Below are 22,008 nucleotides of genomic sequence, written 5' to 3' on the forward strand. Positions count from 1 at the left end.
CCCAACCAAATCATGAGAAAACAAAAAGATAATTACTTGACACATTGGAAAGAATTAACAAAAAAACAGAGCAAACTAGAATGCTATTTGTCCCTAAACAGAAAGTACACAGCGGCAGAATACCTGACCACTGTGACTGACCCAAAATTAAGGAAAGCTTTGACTATGTACAGACTCAGTGAGCATAGCCTTGCTATTGAGAAAGGCCGCCGTAGGCAGACATGGCTCTCAAGAGAAGACAGGCTATGTGCTCACTGCCCACAAAATGAGGTGGAAACTGAGCTGCACTTCCTAACCTCCTGCCCAATGTATGACCATATTAGAGAGACATATTTCCCTCAGATCACAGATCCACAAAGAATTCTAAAACAAACCCAATTTTGATAAACTCCCATATCTACTGGGTGAAATTCCACAGTGTGCCATCACAGCAGCAAGATTTGTGACCTGTTGCCACGAGAAAAGGGCAACCAGTGAAGAACAAACACCATTGTAAATACAACCCATATTTATGCTTATTTATTTTATCTTGTGTCCTTTAACCATTTGTACATTGTTAAAACACTGTATATAGACATAATATGACATTTGTAATGTCTTTATTGTTTTGAAACTTCTGTGAGTGTAATGTTTACTGTTAATTTTTATTGTTTATTTCACTTTTGTATGTTGTCGACCTCACTTGCTTTGGCAATGTTAACACATGTTTCCCATGTCAATAAAGCCCCTTGAATTGAATTGAATTGAATTGAGAGGGAGGGAGGACATGAGAAGTAAATGAGGGACAGAGAGAGGGGGGGGAGGAGTTAATATGGTCCACCAAGGTCCATAGGCAGGAGAACAGGAGTTTATAAAATGATGGTAATAGACCACTAGTATGGAAATCAGACATCAACAGGACAAAGACAAAGACCAAAAATGGATCCAGACTCCTCCTTAATCCTTGCTGTGTCCCTGCCTCCTTCCTACCCTCTTCTTTTTAAGTACCATTCCATTGAAAACACTGTCTCTCTCTGACCTTTCAGTGGGTCGTCCCGGCACCCACAGAGAAGGTTAGTGCATAAAACACTGTTTCTTCTGAACAACAAGGATGCATTCTAATGAGGGGTCCAAGACAGGCAGAGTGGGATCTGCAGTGGGCCGCTCCCCATCTCTCTCTCTCTCTCATGGACCACAGGGAGGAGCAGGAAGAGACAGGCAGAGTGGGATCTGCAGTGGGCCGCTCCCCATCTCTCTCTCTCGTGGACCACAGGGAAGAGCAGGAAGAGACAGGCAGAGTGGGATCTGCAGTGGACCGCTCCCCATCTCTCTCTCTCGTGGACCACAGGGAAGAGCAGGAAGAGACAGGCAGAGTGGGATCTGCAGTGGACCGCTCCCCATCTCTCTCTCTCGTGGACCACAGGGAGGAGCAGGAAGAGACAGGCAGAGTGGGATCTGCAGTGGGCCGCTCCCCATCTCTCTCTCTCTCTCATGGACCACAGGGAGGAGCAGGGAGACAGGCAGAGTGGGATCTGCAGTGGGCCGCTCCCCATCTCTCTCTCTCTCTCATGGACCACAGGGAGGAGCAGGAAGAGACAGGCAGAGTGGGATCTGCAGTGGGCCGCTCCCCATCTCTCTCTCTCGTGGACCACAGGGAGGAGCAGGAAGAGACAGGCAGAGTGGGATCTGCAGTGGGCCGCTCCCCATCTCTCTCTCTCGTGGACCACAGGGAAGAGCAGGAAGAGACAGGCAGAGTGGGATCTGCAGTGGGCCGCTCCCCATCTCTCTCTCTCGTGGACCACAGGGAAGAGCAGGAAGAGACAGGCAGAGTGGGATCTGCAGTGGGCCGCTCCCCATCTCTCTCTCTCGTGGACCACAGGGAAGAGCAGGAAGAGACAGGCAGAGTGGGATCTGCAGTGGACCGCTCCCCATCTCTCTCTCTCGTGGACCACAGGGAAGAGCAGGAAGAGACAGGCAGAGTGGGAGCTGCAGTGGGCCGCTCCCCATCTCTCTCTCTCTCATGGACCACAGGGAGGAGCAGGAAGAGACAGGCAGGACCAGGAGGATATGCTGTGTGGGAGACAGGCAGGATCAGGCAGGTATGGTGGGTGAGAGACAGGCAGGATCAGGCAGGTATGGTGGGTGAGAGACAGGCAGGATCAGGCAGGTATGGTGGGTGAGAGACAGGCAGGATCAGGCAGGTATGGTGGGTGAGAGACAGGCAGGATCAGGCAGGTTTGCTGGGTGGGAGACAGACATCCAGACAGGCAGGATATGCTGTGTGGGAGACAGGCAGGATCAGGCAGGTATGGTGGGTGAGAGACAGGCAGGATCAGGCCGGTTTGCTGGGTGGGAGACAGACATCCAGACAGGCAGGACCAGGCATGTATGCTGGGTGGGAGACAGGCTTCATGACCATTCTGCCCAGCAGAGCTTCATGACCAGCAGAGCTTCATGACCATCCTGTCCAGCAGAGCTTCATGACCATCCTGTCCAGCAGAGATTCATGACCATCATGTCCAGCAGAGCTTCATGACCAGCAGAACATCCTTTCCAGCAGAGCTTCATGACCATCCTGGCCAGCAGAGCTTCATGACCAGCAGAGATTCACGGCCATCCTGTCCAGCAGAGCTTCATTACCATCCTGTCCAGCAGAGATGCATTACAATCCTGTCCAGCAGAGCTTCATGACCAGCAGAGATTCATTACCATCCTGCCCAGCAGAGCTTCATTACCATCCTGCCCAGCAGAGCTTCATGACCATCCTGGCCAGCAGAGCTTCATGACCAGCAGAGATTCATGACCATCCTGTCCAGCAGAGCTTCATGACCAGCAGAGATTCATGACCATCCTGGCCAGCAGAGCTTCATGACCAGCAGAGATTCATTACCATCCTGCCCAGCAGAGCTTCATTACCATCCTGCCCAGCAGAGCTTCATGACCAGCAGAGATTCATGACCATCCTGTCCAGCAGAGCTTCATGACCAGCAGAGATTCATGACCATCCTGTCCAGCAGAGCTTCATGACCAGCAGAGATTCATGACCATCCTGTCCAGCAGAGCTTCATGACCAGCAGAGATTCATGACCGTCCTGTCCAGCAGAGCTTCATGACCAGCAGAGATTCATGACCATCCTGTCCAGCAGAGCTTCATGACCAGCAGAGATTCATTACCATCCTGTCCAGCAGAGCTTCATGACCAGCAGAGATTCATTACCATCCTGCCCAGTGTCACAGTTTTATTTATTTATTTTATTTAACCTTTATTTAACTAACCAACTTTCTGTGTGGCTCAGGGCTCCATGTACAGTAGTCCTACAGGGGAGGATTTGGAAACACTATTATAGTGTTGGAAAATCTATTATAATGATGCTATTTTTAATCTAGGCTACAGCGCATTCTGAAACTTCGCTCAATACTTTGTTGAAGCATCAGTATAGAGTCAAAGTGTCGCTCAAACACGTAGACGTATGTGGCAGGGTCAACAGTCAATCACGGACGACAAAAGGAAAGCCAGCCCCGTAGCAGACCACGATGTCTTGCTCCCAGACAAACTAAACACCTTCTTTGCTCGCTTTGAGGTCAATACAGTGCCACTGACACGGCCCGCTACCGAAACCTGCGGGCTCTCCTTCACTGCAGCCAACGTGAGCAAAACATTTAAACGTGTTAACCCTCGCAAGGCTGCCGGCCCAGACGGCATCCCCAGCCGCGTCCTCAGAGCATGTGCAGACCAGCTGGCTGGTGTGTTTACAGACATATTCAATCAATCCTTATCCCAGTCTGCTGTCCCCACATGTTTCAAGATGGCCACCATTGTTCCTGTTCCCAAGAAAGCTAAGGTAACTGAGCTAAACGACTACCGCCCCGTAGCACTCACTTCCGTCATCATGAAGTGCTTTGAGAGACTAGTCAAGGACCATATCACCTCCACCCTACCTGACACCCTAGACCCACTCCAATTTGCTTACCGCCCCAATAGGTCCACAGACGACGCATTTCGCAATCACACTGCCCTAACCCATCTGGACAGGGGAATACCTATGTAAGAATGCTGTTCATCGACTGCAGCTCAGCATTCAACACCATAGTACCCTCCAAACTCATCATCAAGCTCGAGACCCTGGGTCTCGACCCCGCCCTGTACAACTGGGTACTGGACTTTCTGATGGGCCGCCCCCAGGTGGTGAGGGTAGGTAACAACATCTCCACCCCGCTGATCCTCAACACGGGTTCCCCACAAGGGTGTGTTCTCAGCCCTCTCCTGTACTCCCTGCTAACCCATGACTTTGTGGCCACACATGCCTTCAACTCAGTCATCAAGTTTGCAGACAACACTACAGTGGTAGGCTTGATTACCAACAGCTACCAGACAGCCTACAAGGAGGAGGTGAGGGCCCTCAGGTAGTGAGGTCTGCACAACGCATCACCGGGGGCAAACTACCTGCCCTCCAGGACACCTACACCACCCGATGTCACAGGAAGACCAAAAACATCATCAAGGACAACAACCACCCGAGCCACTGCCTGTTCACCCCGCTATCATCCAGAAGGCGAGGTCAGTACAGCAGGGACCGAGAGACTGAAAAACAGCTTCTATCTCAAGGCCATCAGACTGTTAAACAGCCACCACTAACATTGAGTGGCTGCTGCCAACATACTGACTCAAATCTCTAGCCACTAATAATTAAACATTGAATGTAATAAATGTATCACTAGCCACTTTAAACAATGCCCCTTTATATAGTGTTTACATACCCTACATTACTCATCTCATTACTCATCTCATATGTATATACTGTACTCTATATCATCTACTGTATCCTTATGTAATACATGTATCACTAGCCACTTTAACTATGCCACTTTGTTTACATACTCATCTCATATGTATATACTGCACTCAATACCATCTACTGTATCTTGCCTATGCTGCTCTGTACCATCACTCATTCATATATCTTTATGTACATATTCTTTATCCCCTCACACTGTGTGTTCATGTCTATTGATGTTCTGTATTATGTTTCATGATTCATGTGGAACCCCAGGAAGAGTAGCTGCTGCTTTTGCAACAGTTCATGGAGATCCTAATAAAATACCAAATACACTAATGGACATGACAGTCCTTACTGAAGACACTAATGGACATGGCAGTCCTTACTGAAGACACTAATGGACATGACAGTCCTTACTGAAGACACTAATGGACATGGCAGTCCTTACTGAAGACACTAATGGACATGACAGTCCTTACTGAAGACATTAATGGACATGACAGTCCTTACTGAAGACACTAATGGACATGACAGTCCTTACTGAAGACACTAATGGACATGACAGTCCTTACTGAAGACACTAATGGACATGGCAGTCCTTACTGAAGACACTAATGGACATGACAGTCCTTACTGAAGACATGAATGGACATGGCAGTCCTTACTGAAGACACTAATGGACATGGCAGTCCTTACTGAAGACACTAATGGACATGACAGTCCTTACTGAAGACACTAATGGACATGGCAGTCCTTACTGAAGACATTAATGGACATGGCAGTCCTTACTGAAGACACTAATGGACATGACAGTCCTTACTGAATACACTAATGGACATGACAGTCCTTACTGAAGACACTAATGGACATGACAGTCCTTACTGAAGACATTAATGGACATGGCAGTCCTTACTGAAGACATTAATGGACATGAAAGTCCTTACTGAAGACACTAATGGACATGACAGTCCTTACTGAAGACATTAATAGACATGACAGTCCTTACTGAAGACACTAATGGACATGACAGTCCTTACTGAAGACACTAATGGACATGACAGTCCTTACTGAAGACACTAATGGACATGGCAGTCCTTACTGAAGACACTAATGGACATGACAGTCCTTACTGAAGACACTAATGGACATGGCAGTCCTTACTGAAGACACTAATGGACATGACAGTCCTTACTGAAGACATTAATGGACATGACAGTCCTTACTGAAGACACTAATGGACATGACAGTCCTTACTGAAGACACTAATGGACATGACAGTCCTTACTGAAGACACTAATGGACATGGCAGTCCTTACTGAAGACACTAATGGACATGACAGTCCTTACTGAAGACATGAATGGACATGACAGTCCTTACTGAAGACACTAATGGACATGACAGTCCTTACTGAAGACACTAATGGACATGACAGTCCTTACTGAAGACACTAATGGACATGACAGTCCTTACTGAAGACATGAATGGACATGACAGTCCTTACTGAAGACACTAATGGACATGACAGTCCTTACTGAAGACACTAATGGACATGGCAGTCCTTACTGAAGACACTAATGGACATGACAGTCCTTACTGAAGACACTAATGGACATGGCAGTCCTTACTGAAGACACTAATGGACATGACAGTCCTTACTGAAGACACTAATGGACATGGCAGTCCTTACTGAAGACACTAATGGACATGACAGTCCTTACTGAAGACACTAATGGACATGGCAGTCCTTACTGAAGACACTAATGGACATGGCAGTCCTTACTGAAGACACTAATGGACATGGCAGTCCTTACTGAAGACACTAATGGACATGGCAGTCCTTACTGAAGACACTAATGGACATGACAGTCCTTACTGAAGACATTAATGGACATGACAGTCCTTACTGAAGACACTAATGGACATGACAGTCCTTACTGAAGACACTAATGGACATGACAGTCCTTACTGAAGACACTAATGGACATGACAGTCCTTACTGAAGACACTAATGGACATGACAGTCCTTACTGAAGACATTAATGGACATGACAGTCCTTACTGAAGACACTAATGGACATGACAGTCCTTACTGAAGACACTAATGGACATGACAGTCCTTACTGAAGACACTAATGGACATGACAGTCCTTACTGAAGACACTAATGGACATGACAGTCCTTACTGAAGACACTAATGGACATGACAGTCCTTACTGAAGACACTAATGGACATGACAGTCCTTACTGAAGACACTAATGGACATGACAGTCCTTACTGAAGACATGAATGGACATGACAGTCCTTACTGAAGACACTAATGGACATGACAGTCCTTACTGAAGACACTAATGGACATGACAGTCCTTACTGAAGACACTAATGGACATGACAGTCCTTACTGAAGACACTAATGGACATGGCAGTCCTTACTGAAGACACTAATGGACATGACAGTCCTTACTGAAGACATTAATGGACATGACAGTCCTTACTGAAGACATTAATGGACATGACAGTCCTTACTGAAGACATTAATGGACATGACAGTCCTTACTGAAGACACTAATGAACATGGCAGTCCTTACTGAAGACACTAATGGACATGACAGTCCTTACTGAAGACATTAATGGACATGACAGTCCTTACTGAAGACATTAATGGACATGACAGTCCTTACTGAAGACACTAATGGACATGACAGTCCTTACTGAAGACATTAATGGACATGACAGTCCTTACTGAAGACACTAATGGACATGACAGTCCTTACTAAAGACACTAATGGACATGACAGTCCTTACTGAAGACACTAATGGACATGATAGTCCTTACTGAAGACACTAATGGACATGACAGTCCTTACTGAAGACACTAATGGACATGACAGTCCTTACTGAAGACATTAATGGACATGGCAGTCCTTACTGAAGACACTAATGGACATGACAGTCCTTACTGAAGACATTAATGGACATGGCAGTCCTTACTGAATACACTAATGGACATGGCAGTCCTTACTGAAGACACTAATGGACATGGCAGTCCTTACTGAAGACACTAATGGACATGGCAGTCCTTACTGAAGACACTAATGGACATGGCAGTCCTTACTGAAGACACTAATGGACATGACAGTCCTTACTGAAGACATTAATGGACATGACAGTCCTTACTGAATACATTAATGGACATGGCAGTCCTTACTGAATACACTAATGGACATGGCAGTCCTTACTGAAGACACTAATGGACATGACAGTCCTTACTGAAGACATTAATGGACATGACAGTCCTTACTCAATACATTAATGGACATGGCAGTCCTTACTGAAGACACTAATGGACATGGCAGTCCTTACTGAAGACATTAATGGACATGACAGTCCTTCCTGAAGACACTAATGGACATGACAGTCCTTACTGAAGACATTAATGGACATGACAGTCCTTACTGAAGACATTAATGGACATGGCAGTCCTTACTGAAGACATTAATGGACATGGCAGTCCTTACTGAAGACACTAATGGACATGACAGTCCTTACTGAAGACACTAATGGACATGACAGTCCTTACTGAAGACATTAATGGACATGGCAGTCCTTACTGAAGACATGAATGGACATGGCAGTCCTTACTGAAGACACTAATGGACATGACAGTCCTTACTGAAGACATTAATGGACATGACAGTCCTTACTGAAGACATGAATGGACATGGCAGTCCTTACTGAAGACATGAATGGACATGGCAGTCCTTACTGAAGACATGGATGGACATGACAGTCCTTACTGAAGACACTAATGGACATGACAGTCCTTACTGAAGACACTAATGGACATGGCAGTCCTTACTGAAGACACTAATGGACGTGGCAGTCCTTACTGAAGACACTAATGGACGTGGCAGTCCTTACTGAAGACACTAATGGACATGACAGTCCTTACTGAAGACATTAATGGACATGACAGTCCTTACTGAAGACATGAATGGACATGGCAGTCCTTACTGAAGACATTAATGGACATGGCAGTCCTTACTGAAGACATTAATGGACATGGCAGTCCTTACTGAAGACATGAATGGACATGGCAGTCCTTACTGAAGACATTAATGGACATGGCAGTCCTTACTGAAGACATTAATGGACATGACAGTCCTTACTGAAGACACTAATGGACATGGCAGTCCTTACTGAAGACACTAATGGACATGATAGTCCTTACTGAAGACATTAATGGACATGACAGTCCTTACTGAAGACATGAATGGACATGGCAGTCCTTACTGAAGACACTAATGGACATGACAGTCCTTACTGAAGACATTAATGGACATGACAGTCCTTACTGAAGACATGAATGGATATGGCAGTCCTTACTGAAGACATTAATGGACATGGCAGTCCTTACTGAAGACATTAATGGACATGGCAGTCCTTACTGAAGACATGAATGGACATGGCAGTCCTTACTGAAGACATGAATGGACATGGCAGTCCTTACTGAAGACATTAATGGACATGGCAGTCCTTACTGAAGACATTAATGGACATGACAGTCCTTACTGAAGACACTAATGGACATGGCAGTCCTTACTGAAGACACTAATGGACATGATAGTCCTTACTGAAGACATTAATGGACATGACAGTCCTTACTGAAGACATTAATGGACATGACAGTCCTTACTGAAGACATGAATGGACATGACAGTCCTTACTGAAGACATTAATGGACATGACAGTCCTTACTGAAGACATGAATGGACATGGCAGTCCTTACTGAAGACACTAATGGACATGATAGTCCTTACTGAAGACATTAATGGACATGACAGTCCTTACTGAAGACATTAATGGACATGACAGTCCTTACTGAAGACATGAATGGACATGGCAGTCCTTACTGAAGACATTAATGGACATGACAGTCCTTACTGAAGACATGAATGGACATGGCAGTCCTTACTGAAGACACTAATGGACATGACAGTCCTTACTGAAGACACTAATGGACATGGCAGTCCTTACTGAAGACATTAATGGACATGACAGTCCTTACTGAAGACACTAATGGACATGACAGTCCTTACTGAAGACACTAATGGACATGACAGTCCTTACTGAAGACATTAATGGACACGACAGTCCTTACTGAAGACACTAATGGACATGACAGTCCTTACTGAAGACACTAATGGACATGACAGTCCTTACTGAAGACATTAATGGACATGACAGTCCTTACTGAAGACACTAATGGACATGACAGTCCTTACTGAAGACATTAATAGACATGACAGTCCTTACTGAAGACACTAATGGACATGACAGTCCTTACTGAAGACACTAATGGACATGGCAGTCCTTACTGAAGACACTAATGGACATGACAGTCCTTACTGAAGACATGAATGGACACGACAGGAAATGGCCTCACCTCAGTAAACCAAAACCTTTCTTCTTCTTGGCCTTCTTGTCTGACTCGTCCACATCCTCAGTTATCTTCTTCCCTTTACTTTTGGACTGCTTCTCTTTCTTCTTTCCTTTGGCCTTCTTCTTCTTGTCTTGCCTCTCCTCTTCCCCCACGCCCTGGCGAGAGGAGCCGCTGGCAGGGGTGTCCCGTCCCGAACTCTGGTCTGACAGGTCATCTGGAGAGGAGAGACACACAGACAGTTAACCCGGTACCTCCTGTGTATTGACTCTGTACCGGTACCTCCTGTATATTGACTCTGTACCGGTACCTCCTGTGTATTGACTCTGTACCGGTACCCCTGTATATTGACTCTGTACCGGTACCCCCTGTATATTGACTCTGTACCGGTACCCCTGTATATTGACTCTGTACCGGTACCTCCTGTATATTGACTCTGTACCGGTACCCCTGTATATTGACTCTGTACCGGTACCCCCTGTATATTGACTCTGTACCGGTACCCCCTGTATATTGACTCTGTACTGGTACCCCCTGTATATACAGTGCCTTGCGAAAGTATTCGGCCCCCTTGAACTTTGCGACCTTTTGCCACATTTCAGGCTTCAAACATAAAGATATAAAACTGTATTTTTTTGTGAAGAATCAACAACAAGTGGGACACAATCATGAAGTGGAACGACATTTATTGGATATTTCAAACTTTTTTAACAAATCAAAAACTGAAAAATTGGGCGTGCAAAATTATTCAGCCCCCTTAAGTTAATACTTTGTAGCGCCACCTTTTGCTGCGATTACAGCTGTAAGTCGCTTGGGGTATGTCTCTATCAGTTTTGCACATCGAGAGACTGACATTTTTTCCCATTCCTCCTTGCAAAACAGCTCGAGCTCAGTGAGGTTGGATGGAGAGCATTTGTGAACAGCAGTTTTCAGTTCTTTCCACAGATTCTCAATTGGATTCAGGTCTGGACTTTGACTTGGCCATTCTAACACCTGGATATGTTTATTTTTGAACCATTCCATTGTAGATTTTGCTTTATGTTTTGGATCATTGTCTTGTTGGAAGACAAATCTCCGTCCCAGTCTCAGGTCTTTTGCAGACTCCATCAGGTTTTCTTCCAGAATGGTCCTGTATTTGGCTCCATCCATCTTCCCATCAATTTTAACCATCTTCCCTGTCCCTGCTGAAGAAAAGCAGGCCCAAACCATGATGCTGCCACCACCATGTTTGACAGTGGGGACGGTGTGTTCAGGGTGATGAGCTGTGTTGCTTTTACGTCAAACATAACGTTTTGCATTGTTGCCAAAAAGTTCAATTTTGGTTTCATCTGACCAGAGCACCTTCTTCCACATGTTTGGTGTGTCTCCCAGGTGGCTTGTGGCAAACTTTAAACAACACTTTTTATGGATATCTTTAAGAAATGGCTTTCTTCTTGCCACTCTTCCATAAAGGCCAGATTTGTGCAATATACGACTGATTGTTGTCCTATGGACAGAGTCTCCCACCTCAGCTGTAGATCTCTGCAGTTCATCCAGAGTGATCATGGGCCTCTTGGCTGCATCTCTGATCAGTCTTCTCCTTGTATGAGCTGAAAGTTTAGAGGGACGGCCAGGTCTTCGTAGATTTGCAGTGGTCTGATACTCCTTCCATTTCAATATTATCGCTTGCACAGTGCTCCTTGGGATGTTTAAAGCTTGGGAAATCTTTTTGTATCCAAATCCGGCTTTAAACTTCTTCACAACAGTATCTCGGACCTGCCTGGTGTGTTCCTTGTTCTTCATGATGCTCTCTGCGCTTTTAACGGACCTCTGAGACTATCACAGTGCAGGTGCATTTATACGGAGACTTGATTACACACAGGTGGATTGTATTTATCATCATTAGTCATTTAGGTCAACATTGGATCATTCAGAGATCCTCACTGAACTTCTGGAGAGAGTTTGCTGCACTGAAAGTAAAGGGGCTGAATAATTTTGCACGCCCAATTTTTCAGTTTTTGATTTGTTAAAAAAGTTTGAAATATCCAATAAATGTTGTTCCACTTCATGATTGTGTCCCACTTGTTGTTGATTCTTCACAAAAAAATACAGTTTTATATCTTTATGTTTGAAGCCTGAAATGTGGCAAAAGGTTGCAAAGTTCAAGGGGGCCGAATACTTTCGCAAGGCACTGTAGCCTCCACATTGACTCTGTACCGGTACCCCCTGTATATAGCCTCCACATTGACTCTTTACCGGTACCCCCTGTATATAGCCTCAACATTGACTCTGTACCGTAACACCCTGTATATAGCCTTCACATTGACTCTGTACTGGTACCCCCTGTATATAGTCTCCACATTGACTCTGTACCGGTACCCCCTGTATATAGCCTTCACATTGACTCTGTTCCGGTACCCCCTGTATATAGCCTCCACATTGACTCTGTACCGTTACCCCCTGTATATAGTCTCCACATTGACTCTGTACCGGTACCCCCTGTATATAGCCTTCACATTGACTCTTTACCGGTACCCCCTGTATATAGCCTCCACATTGACTCTGTACCGTTACCCCCTGTATATAGCCTCCAAATTGACTCTGTACCGGTACCCCCTGTATGTAGCCTCCACATTGACTCTGTACTGGTACAACCTGTATATAGCCTCCACATTGACTCTGTACTGTAAAACCCTGTATATAGCCTCCACATTGACTCTGTACTGTAAAACCCTGTATATAGCCTCCACATTGACTCTGTACAGTAACACCCTGTATATAGCCTCCACATTGACTCTGTACCGGTACCCCCTGTATATAGCCTCCACATTGACTCTGTACCGTAATACCCTGTATATAGCCTCCACATTGACTCTGTAGCGTAATACCCTGTATATAGCCTCCACATTGACTCTGTACCGTTACCCCCTGTATATAGCCTCCACATTGACTCTGTACAGTAACACCCTGTATATAGCCTCCACATTGACTCTGTACAGTAACACCCTGTATATAGCCTCCACATTGACTCTGTACCAGTACCCCCTGTATATAGCCTCCACATTGACTCTGTACCGGTACCCCCTGTATATAGCCTCCACATTGACTCTGTACTGGTACACCCTGTATATAGCCTCCACATTGACTCTGCACTGTAAAACCCTGTATATAGCCTCCACATTGACTCTGTACCAGTACCCCCTGTATATAGCCTCCACATTGACTCTGTACCGGTACCCCCTGTATATAGCCTCCACATTGACTCTTTACCGGTACCCCCTGTATATAGCCTCAACATTGACTCTGTACCGTAACACCCTGTATATAGCCTTCACATTGACTCTGTACTGGTACACCCTGTATATAGCCTCCACATTGACTCTGTACCGGTACCCCCTGTATATAGCCTTCACATTGACTCTGTTCCGGTACCCCCTGTATATAGCCTCCACATTGACTCTGTACCGTTACCCCCTGTATATAGCCTCCAAATTGACTCTGTACCGGTACCCCCTGTATGTAGCCTCCACATTGACTCTGTACTGGTACACCCTGTATATAGCCTCCACATTGACTCTGTACTGTAAAACCCTGTATATAGCCTCCACATTGACTCTGTACAGTAACACCCTGTATATAGCCTCCACATTGACTCTGTACAGTAACACCCTGTATATAGCCTCCACATTGACTCTGTACAGTAACACCCTGTATATAGCCTCCACATTGACTCTGTACTGTAACACCCTGTATATAGCCTCCACAATGTGCAGATACCTCCCTGTATATAGCTCCGCTGCTGTTATTTACTGCTATAGAGTAGTGATAGGAGATATCACTGTAAAGGGTATAGAGTAGTGATAGGAGATAGCACTGTAAAGGGTATAGAGTAGTGATAGGAGATAGCACTGTAAAGGGTATAGAGTAGTGATAGGAGATATCACTGTAAAGGGTATAGAGTAGTGATAGGAGATAGCACTGTAAAGGGTATAGAGCAGTGATATGAGATATCACTGTAAAGGGTATAGAGTAGTGAAAGGAGATAGTACTGTAAAGGGTATAGAGTAGTGATAGGAGATAGTACTGTAAAGGGTATAGAGCAGTGATAGGAGATAGTACTGTAAAGGGTATAGAGTAGTGATAGGAGATAGTACTGTAAAGGGTATAGAGTAGTGATAGGAGATATCACTGTAAAGGGTATAGAGTAGTGATAGGATATATCACTGTAAAGGGTATAGAGTAGTCATAGGAGATAGTACGGTAAAGGGTATAGAGCAGTGATAGGAGATATCACTGTAAAGGGTATAGAGTAGTGATAGGAGATAGTACTGTAAAGGGTATAGAGTAGTGATAGGAGATAGTACTGTAAAGGGTATAGAGTAGTGATAGGAGATAGTACTGTAAAGGGTATAGAGTAGTGATAGGAGATAGTACTGTAAAGGGTATAGAGTAGTGATAGGAGATATCACTGTAAAGGGTATAGAGTAGTGATAGGAGATATCACTGTAAAGGGTATAGAGTAGTGATAGGAGATAGTACTGTAAAGGGTATAGAGTAGTGATAGGAGATAGCACTGTAAAGGGTATAGAGTAGTGATAGGAGATAGCACTGTAAAGGGTATAGAGCAGTGATAGGAGATAGTACTGTAAAGGGTATAGAGTAGTGATAGGAGATAGTACTGTAAAGGGTATAGAGTAGTGATAGGAGATAGTACTGTAAAGGGTATAGAGCAGTGATAGGAGATAATACTGTAAAGGGTATAGAGTAGTGATAGGAGATAGCACTGTAAATGGTATAGAGTAGTGATAGGAGATAGCACTGTAAAGGGTATGGAGTAGTGTTAGGAGATAGTACTGTAAAGGGTATAGAGCAGTGATAGGAGATATCACTGTAAAGGGTACAGAGTAGTGATAGGAGATAGTCCTGTAAAGGGTATAGAGTAGTGATATGAGATATCACTGTAAAGGGTATAGAGTAGTGATATGAGATAGTACTGTAAAGGGTATAGAGTAGTGATAGGAGATAGCACTGTAAAGGGTATAGAGTAGTGATAGGAGATATCACTGTAAAGGATATAGAGCAGTGATAGGAGATATCACTGTAAAGGGTATAGAGTAGTGATAGGAGATAATACTGTAAAGGGTATAGAGTAGTGATATGAGATAGTACTGTAAAGGGTATAGAGTAGTGATAGGAGATATCACTGTAAAGGGTATAGAGCAGTGATAGGAGATATCACTGTAAAGGGTATAGAGCAGTGATAGGAGATAGCACTGTAAAGGGTATAGAGTAGTGATAGGAGATATCACTGTAAAGGATATAGAGCAGTGATAGGAGATATCACTGTAAAGGGTATAGAGTAGTGATAGGAGATAGTACTGTAAAGGGTATAGAGTAGTGATAGGAGATAGTACTGTAAAGGGTATAGAGTAGTGATAGGAGATAGTACTGTAAAGGGTATAGAGTAGTGATAGGAGATAGTACTGTAAAGGGTATAGAGTAGTGATAGGAGATAGTACTGTAAAGGGTATAGAGTAGTGATAGGAGATATCACTGTAAAGGGTATAGAGTAGTGATAGGAGATATCACTGTAAAGGGTATAGAGTAGTGATAGGAGATATCACTGTAAAGGGTATAGAGTAGTGATAGGAGATATCACTGTAAAGGGTATAGAGTAGTGATAGGAGATATCACTGTAAAGGGTATAGAGTAGTGATAGGAGATAGTACTGTAAAGGGTATAGAGCAGTGATAGGAGATATCACTGTAAAGGGTATAGAGTAGTGATAGGAGATAGCACTGTAAAGGGTATAGAGTAGTGATAGGAGATAGCACTGTAAAGGGTATAGAGTAGTGTTAGGAGATAGTACTGTAAAGGGTATAGAGCAGTGATAGGAGATATCACTGTAAAGGGTATAGAGTAGTGATAGGAGATATCACTGTAAAGGGTATAGAGTAGTGATAGGAGATAGTACTGTAAAGGGTATAGAGTAGTGATAGGAGATAGCACTGTAAAGGGTATAGAGTAGTGATAGGAGATAGTACTGTAAAGGGTATAGAGTAGTGATAGGAGATAGTACTGTAAAGGGTATAGAGTAGTGATAGGAGATAGTACTGTAAAGGGTATAGAGTAGTGATAGGATATAGTACTGTAAAGGGTATAGAGTAGTGATAGGAGATAGTACTGTAAAGGGTATAGAGTAGTGATAGGAGATAGTACTGTAAAGGGTATAGAGTAGTGATAGGAGATATCACTGTAAAGGGTATAGAGTAGTGATAGGAGATAATACTGTAAAGGGTATAGAGTAGTGATAGGAGATATCACTGTAAAGGGTATAGAGTAGTGATAGGAGATAATACTGTAAAGGGTATAGAGTAGTGATAGGAGATATCACTGTAAATGGTATAGAGTAGTGATAGGAGATAGTACTGTAAAGGGTATAGAGTAGTGATAGGAGATATCACTGTAAAGGGTATAGAGCAGTGATAGGAGATATCACTGTAAAGGGTATAGAGCAGTGATAGGAGATAGCACTGTAAAGGGTATAGAGTAGTGATAGGAGATATCACTGTAAAGGGTATAGAGCAGTGATAGGAGATATCACTGTAAAGGGTATAGAGTAGTGATAGGAGATAGTACTGTAAAGGGTATAGAGTAGTGATAGGAGATAGTACTGTAAAGGGTATAGAGTAGTGATAGGAGATAGTACTGTAAAGGGTATAGAGTAGTGATAGGAGATATCACTGTAAAGGGTATAGAGTAGTGATAGGAGATATCACTGTAAAGGGTATAGAGTAGTGATAGGAGATATCACTGTAAAGGGTATAGAGTAGTGATAGGAGATAGTACTGTAAAGGGTATAGAGTAGTGATAGGAGATAGTACTGTAAAGGGTATAGAGTAGTGATAGGAGATAGTACTGTAAAGGGTATAGAGTAGTGATAGGAGATATCACTGTAAAGGGTATAGAGTAGTGATAGGAGATATCACTGTAAAGGGTATAGAGTAGTGATAGGAGATATCACTGTAAAGGGTATAGAGTAGTGATAGGAGATATCACTGTAAAGGGTATAGAGTAGTGATAGGAGATATCACTGTAAAGGGTATAGAGTAGTGATAGGAGATAGTACTGTAAAGGGTATAGAGCAGTGATAGGAGATATCACTGTAAAGGGTACAGAGTAGTGATAGGAGATAGTCCTGTAAAGGGTATAGAGTAGTGATATGAGATATCACTGTAAAGGGTATAGAGTAGTGATAGGAGATAGTACTGTAAAGGGTATAGAGTAGTGATAGGAGATAGCACTGTAAAGGGTATAGAGTAGTGATAGGAGATAATACTGTAAAGGGTATAGAGTAGTGATATGAGATAGTACTGTAAAGGGTATAGAGTAGTGATAGGAGATATCACTGTAAAGGGTATAGAGCAGTGATAGGAGATATCACTGTAAAGGGTATAGAGCAGTGATAGGAGATAGCACTGTAAAGGGTATAGAGTAGTGATAGGAGATATCACTGTAAAGGATATAGAGCAGTGATAGGAGATATCACTGTAAAGGGTATAGAGTAGTGATAGGAGATAGTACTGTAAAGGGTATAGAGTAGTGATAGGAGATAGTACTGTAAAGGGTATAGAGTAGTGATAGGAGATAGTACTGTAAAGGGTATAGAGTAGTGATAGGAGATATCACTGTAAAGGGTATAGAGTAGTGATAGGAGATATCACTGTAAAGGGTATAGAGTAGTGATAGGAGATATCACTGTAAAGGGTATAGAGTAGTGATAGGAGATATCACTGTAAAGGGTATAGAGTAGTGATAGGAGATATCACTGTAAAGGGTATAGAGTAGTGATAGGAGATAGTACTGTAAAGGGTATAGAGCAGTGATAGGAGATATCACTGTAAAGGGTATAGAGTAGTGATAGGAGATAGCACTGTAAAGGGTATAGAGTAGTGATAGGAGATAGCACTGTAAAGGGTATAGAGTAGTGTTAGGAGATAGTACTGTAAAGGGTATAGAGTAGTGATAGGAGATAGTACTGTAAAGGGTATAGAGTAGTGATAGGAGATAGTACTGTAAAGGGTATAGAGTAGTGATAGGATATAGTACTGTAAAGGGTATAGAGTAGTGATAGGAGATAGTACTGTAAAGGGTATAGAGTAGTGATAGGAGATAGTACTGTAAAGGGTATAGAGTAGTGATAGGATATATCACTGTAAAGGGTATAGAGTAGTGATAGGAGATAATACTGTAAAGGGTATAGAGTAGTGATAGGAGATATCACTGTAAAGGGTATAGAGTAGTGATAGGAGATAATACTGTAAAGGGTATAGAGTAGTGATAGGAGATATCACTGTAAAGGGTATAGAGTAGTGATAGGAGATAGTACTGTAAAGGGTATAGAGTAGTGATAGGAGATATCACTGTAAAGGGTATAGAGCAGTGATAGGAGATATCACTGTAAAGGGTATAGAGCAGTGATAGGAGATAGCACTGTAAAGGGTATAGAGTAGTGATAGGAGATATCACTGTAAAGGGTATAGAGCAGTGATAGGAGATATCACTGTAAAGGGTATAGAGTAGTGATAGGAGATAGTACTGTAAAGGGTATAGAGTAGTGATAGGAGATAGTACTGTAAAGGGTATAGAGTAGTGATAGGAGATAGTACTGTAAAGGGTATAGAGTAGTGATAGGAGATAGTACTGTAAAGGGTATAGAGTAGTGATAGGAGATAGTACTGTAAAGGGTATAGAGTAGTGATAGGAGATAGTACTGTAAAGGGTATAGAGTAGTGATAGGAGATAGTACTGTAAAGGGTATAGAGTAGTGATAGGAGATATCACTGTAAAGGGTATAGAGTAGTGATAGGAGATATCACTGTAAAGGGTATAGAGTAGTGATAGGAGATAGTACTGTAAAGGGTATAGAGTAGTGATAGGAGATAGCACTGTAAAGGGTATAGAGTAGTGATAGGAGATAGCACTGTAAAGGGTATAGAGCAGTGATAGGAGATAGTACTGTAAAGGGTATAGAGTAGTGATAGGAGATAGTACTGTAAATGGTATAGAGTAGTGATAGGAGATAGTACTGTAAAGGGTATAGAGCAGTGATAGGAGATAATACTGTAAAGGGTATAGAGTAGTGATAGGAGATAGCACTGTAAATGGTATAGAGTAGTGATAGGAGATAGCACTGTAAAGGGTATAGAGTAGTGATAGGAGATAGTACTGTAAAGGGTATAGAGCAGTGATAGGAGATATCACTGTAAAGGGTACAGAGTAGTGATAGGAGATAGTCCTGTAAAGGGTATAGAGTAGTGATATGAGATATCACTGTAAAGGGTATAGAGTAGTGATAGGAGATAGTACTGTAAAGGGTATAGAGTAGTGATAGGAGATAGCACTGTAAAGGGTATAGAGTAGTGATAGGAGATAATACTGTAAAGGGTATAGAGTAGTGATATGAGATAGTACTGTAAAGGGTATAGAGTAGTGATAGGAGATATCACTGTAAAGGGTATAGAGCAGTGATAGGAGATATCACTGTAAAGGGTATAGAGCAGTGATAGGAGATAGCACTGTAAAGGGTATAGAGTAGTGATAGGAGATATCACTGTAAAGGGTATAGAGTAGTGATAGGAGATAGTACTGTAAAGGGTATAGAGTAGTGATAGGAGATAGTACTGTAAAGGGTATAGAGTAGTGATAGGAGATAGTACTGTAAAGGGTATAGAGTAGTGATAGGAGATAGTACTGTAAAGGGTATAGAGTAGTGATAGGAGATAGTACTGTAAAGGGTATAGAGTAGTGATAGGAGATATCACTGTAAAGGGTATAGAGTAGTGATAGGAGATATCACTGTAAAGGGTATAGAGTAGAGATAGGAGATATCACTGTAAAGGGTATAGAGTAGTTATAGGAGATATCACTGTAAAGGGTATAGAGTAGTGATAGGAGATATCACTGTAAAGGGTATAGAGTAGTGATAGGAGATAGTACTGTAAAGGGTATAGAGCAGTGATAGGAGATATCACTGTAAAGGGTATAGAGTAGTGATAGGAGATAGCACTGTAAAGGGTATAGAGTAGTGATAGGAGATAGCACTGTAAAGGGTATAGAGTAGTGTTAGGAGATAGTACTGTAAAGGGTATAGAGCAGTGATAGGAGATATCACTGTAAAGGGTACAGAGTAGTGATAGGAGATATCACTGTAAAGGGTATAGAGTAGTGATAGGAGATATCACTGTAAAGGGTATAGAGTAGTGATAGGAGATAGTACTGTAAAGGGTATAGAGTAGTGATAGGAGATAGCACTGTAAAGGGTATAGAGTAGTGATATGAGATAGTACTGTAAAGGGTATAGAGTAGTGATAGGAGATAGTACTGTAAGGGGTATAGAGTAGTGATAGGAGATAGTACTGTAAAGGGTATAGAGTAGTGATAGGATATAGTACTGTAAAGGGTATAGAGTAGTGATAGGAGATAGTACTGTAAAGGGTATAGAGTAGTGATAGGAGATAGTACTGTAAAGGGTATAGAGTAGTGATAGGAGATAGTACTGTAAAGGGTATAGAGTAGTGATAGGATATAGTACTGTAAAGGGTATAGAGTAGTGATAGGAGATAGTACTGTAAAGGGTATAGAGTAGTGATAGGAGATTGTACTGTAAAGGGTATAGAGTAGTGATAGGAGATAGTACTGTAAAGGGTATAGAGTAGTGATAGGAGATAGTACTGTAAAGGGTATAGAGTAGTGATAGGAGATAGTACTGTAAAGGGTATAGAGTAGTGATAGGAGATAGTACTGTAAAGGGTATAGAGTAGTGATAGGAGATAGTACTGTAAAGGGTACAGAGTAGTGATAGGAGATAGTACTGTAAAGGGTATAGAGTAGTGATAGGAGATAGTACTGTAAAGGGTATAGAGTAGTGATAGGAGATAGTACTGTAAAGGGTATAGAGTAGTGATAGGAGATAGTACTGTAAAGGGTATAGAGTAGTGATAGGAGATAGTACTGTAAAGGGTACAGAGTAGTGATAGGAGATAGTACTGTAAAGGGTATAGAGTAGTGATAGGAGATAGTACTGTAAAGGGTATAGAGTAGTGATAGGAGATAGTACTGTAAAGGGTATAGAGTAGTGATAGGAGATAGTACTGTAAAGGGTATAGAGTAGTGATAGGAGATAGTACTGTAAAGGGTATAGAGTAGTGATAGGAGATAGTACTGTAAAGGGTACAGAGTAGTGATAGGAGATAGTACTGTAAAGGGTATAGAGTAGTGATAGGAGATAGTACTGTAAAGGGTATAGAGTAGTGATAGGAGATAGTACTGTAAAGGGTATAGAGTAGTGATAGGAGATAGTACTGTAAAGGGTACAGAGTAGTGATAGGAGCCCCCCGCCTCTCCTCTCTATGCTTTGTGTCCTCAGGATTAATTTACGTTGAGCTACAGTGCGTGTCGAACAAAAAGCATGTTCTGATGCATATTAGAGTGTCTCTCTCGCTGAACGGTCCTCTGTGGATCTACTGTGTTAATGAATAATACCAGCTTTAAACACATCACAGCCGTGCCCGTATCAATTCACTACTCTAACTTCTGTTGGAATTAATGTGTGCCATGGGGAGAGAGAGAGAGAGACAGAGAGAGAGACAGAGAGAGAGAGACAGCGAGAGAGAGAGACAGAGACAGAGACAAAGACACAGAGACAGAGAGAGAGAGACAGAGAGAGAGACAGAGAGAGAGAGACAGTGAGAGAGAGACAGAGACAGAGACAAAGACACAGAGACAGAGAGAGAGAGACAGAGAGAGAGACAGAGAGAGAGAGACAGCGACA

General features: G+C 42.9%; 1 protein-coding gene across 5 annotated transcripts in view; it reads right to left on the bottom strand.

The window, feature by feature from the left end:
• Positions 1–10,181: 10,181 nt before the first annotated feature.
• Positions 10,182–22,008, bottom strand: part of pard3bb (par-3 family cell polarity regulator beta b) — a 288,351-nt gene continuing 276,524 nt past the window's right edge. For 4 of the 5 annotated variants that reach the window (XM_036975336.1, XM_036975337.1, XM_036975335.1 and 1 more), the window contains one exon: positions 10,182–10,413. In XM_036975336.1, the coding sequence (XP_036831231.1) occupies positions 10,199–10,413 (215 nt within the window). In that variant the 3' untranslated portion in view covers positions 10,182–10,198. The remainder of the gene's footprint in view (positions 10,414–22,008) is intronic. The other variant, XM_036975338.1, reaches the window with a different exon arrangement.

Source organism: Oncorhynchus mykiss, chromosome 3, assembly GCF_013265735.2.
Source record: "Oncorhynchus mykiss isolate Arlee chromosome 3, USDA_OmykA_1.1, whole genome shotgun sequence".
Taxonomy (NCBI): domain Eukaryota; kingdom Metazoa; phylum Chordata; class Actinopteri; order Salmoniformes; family Salmonidae; genus Oncorhynchus; species Oncorhynchus mykiss.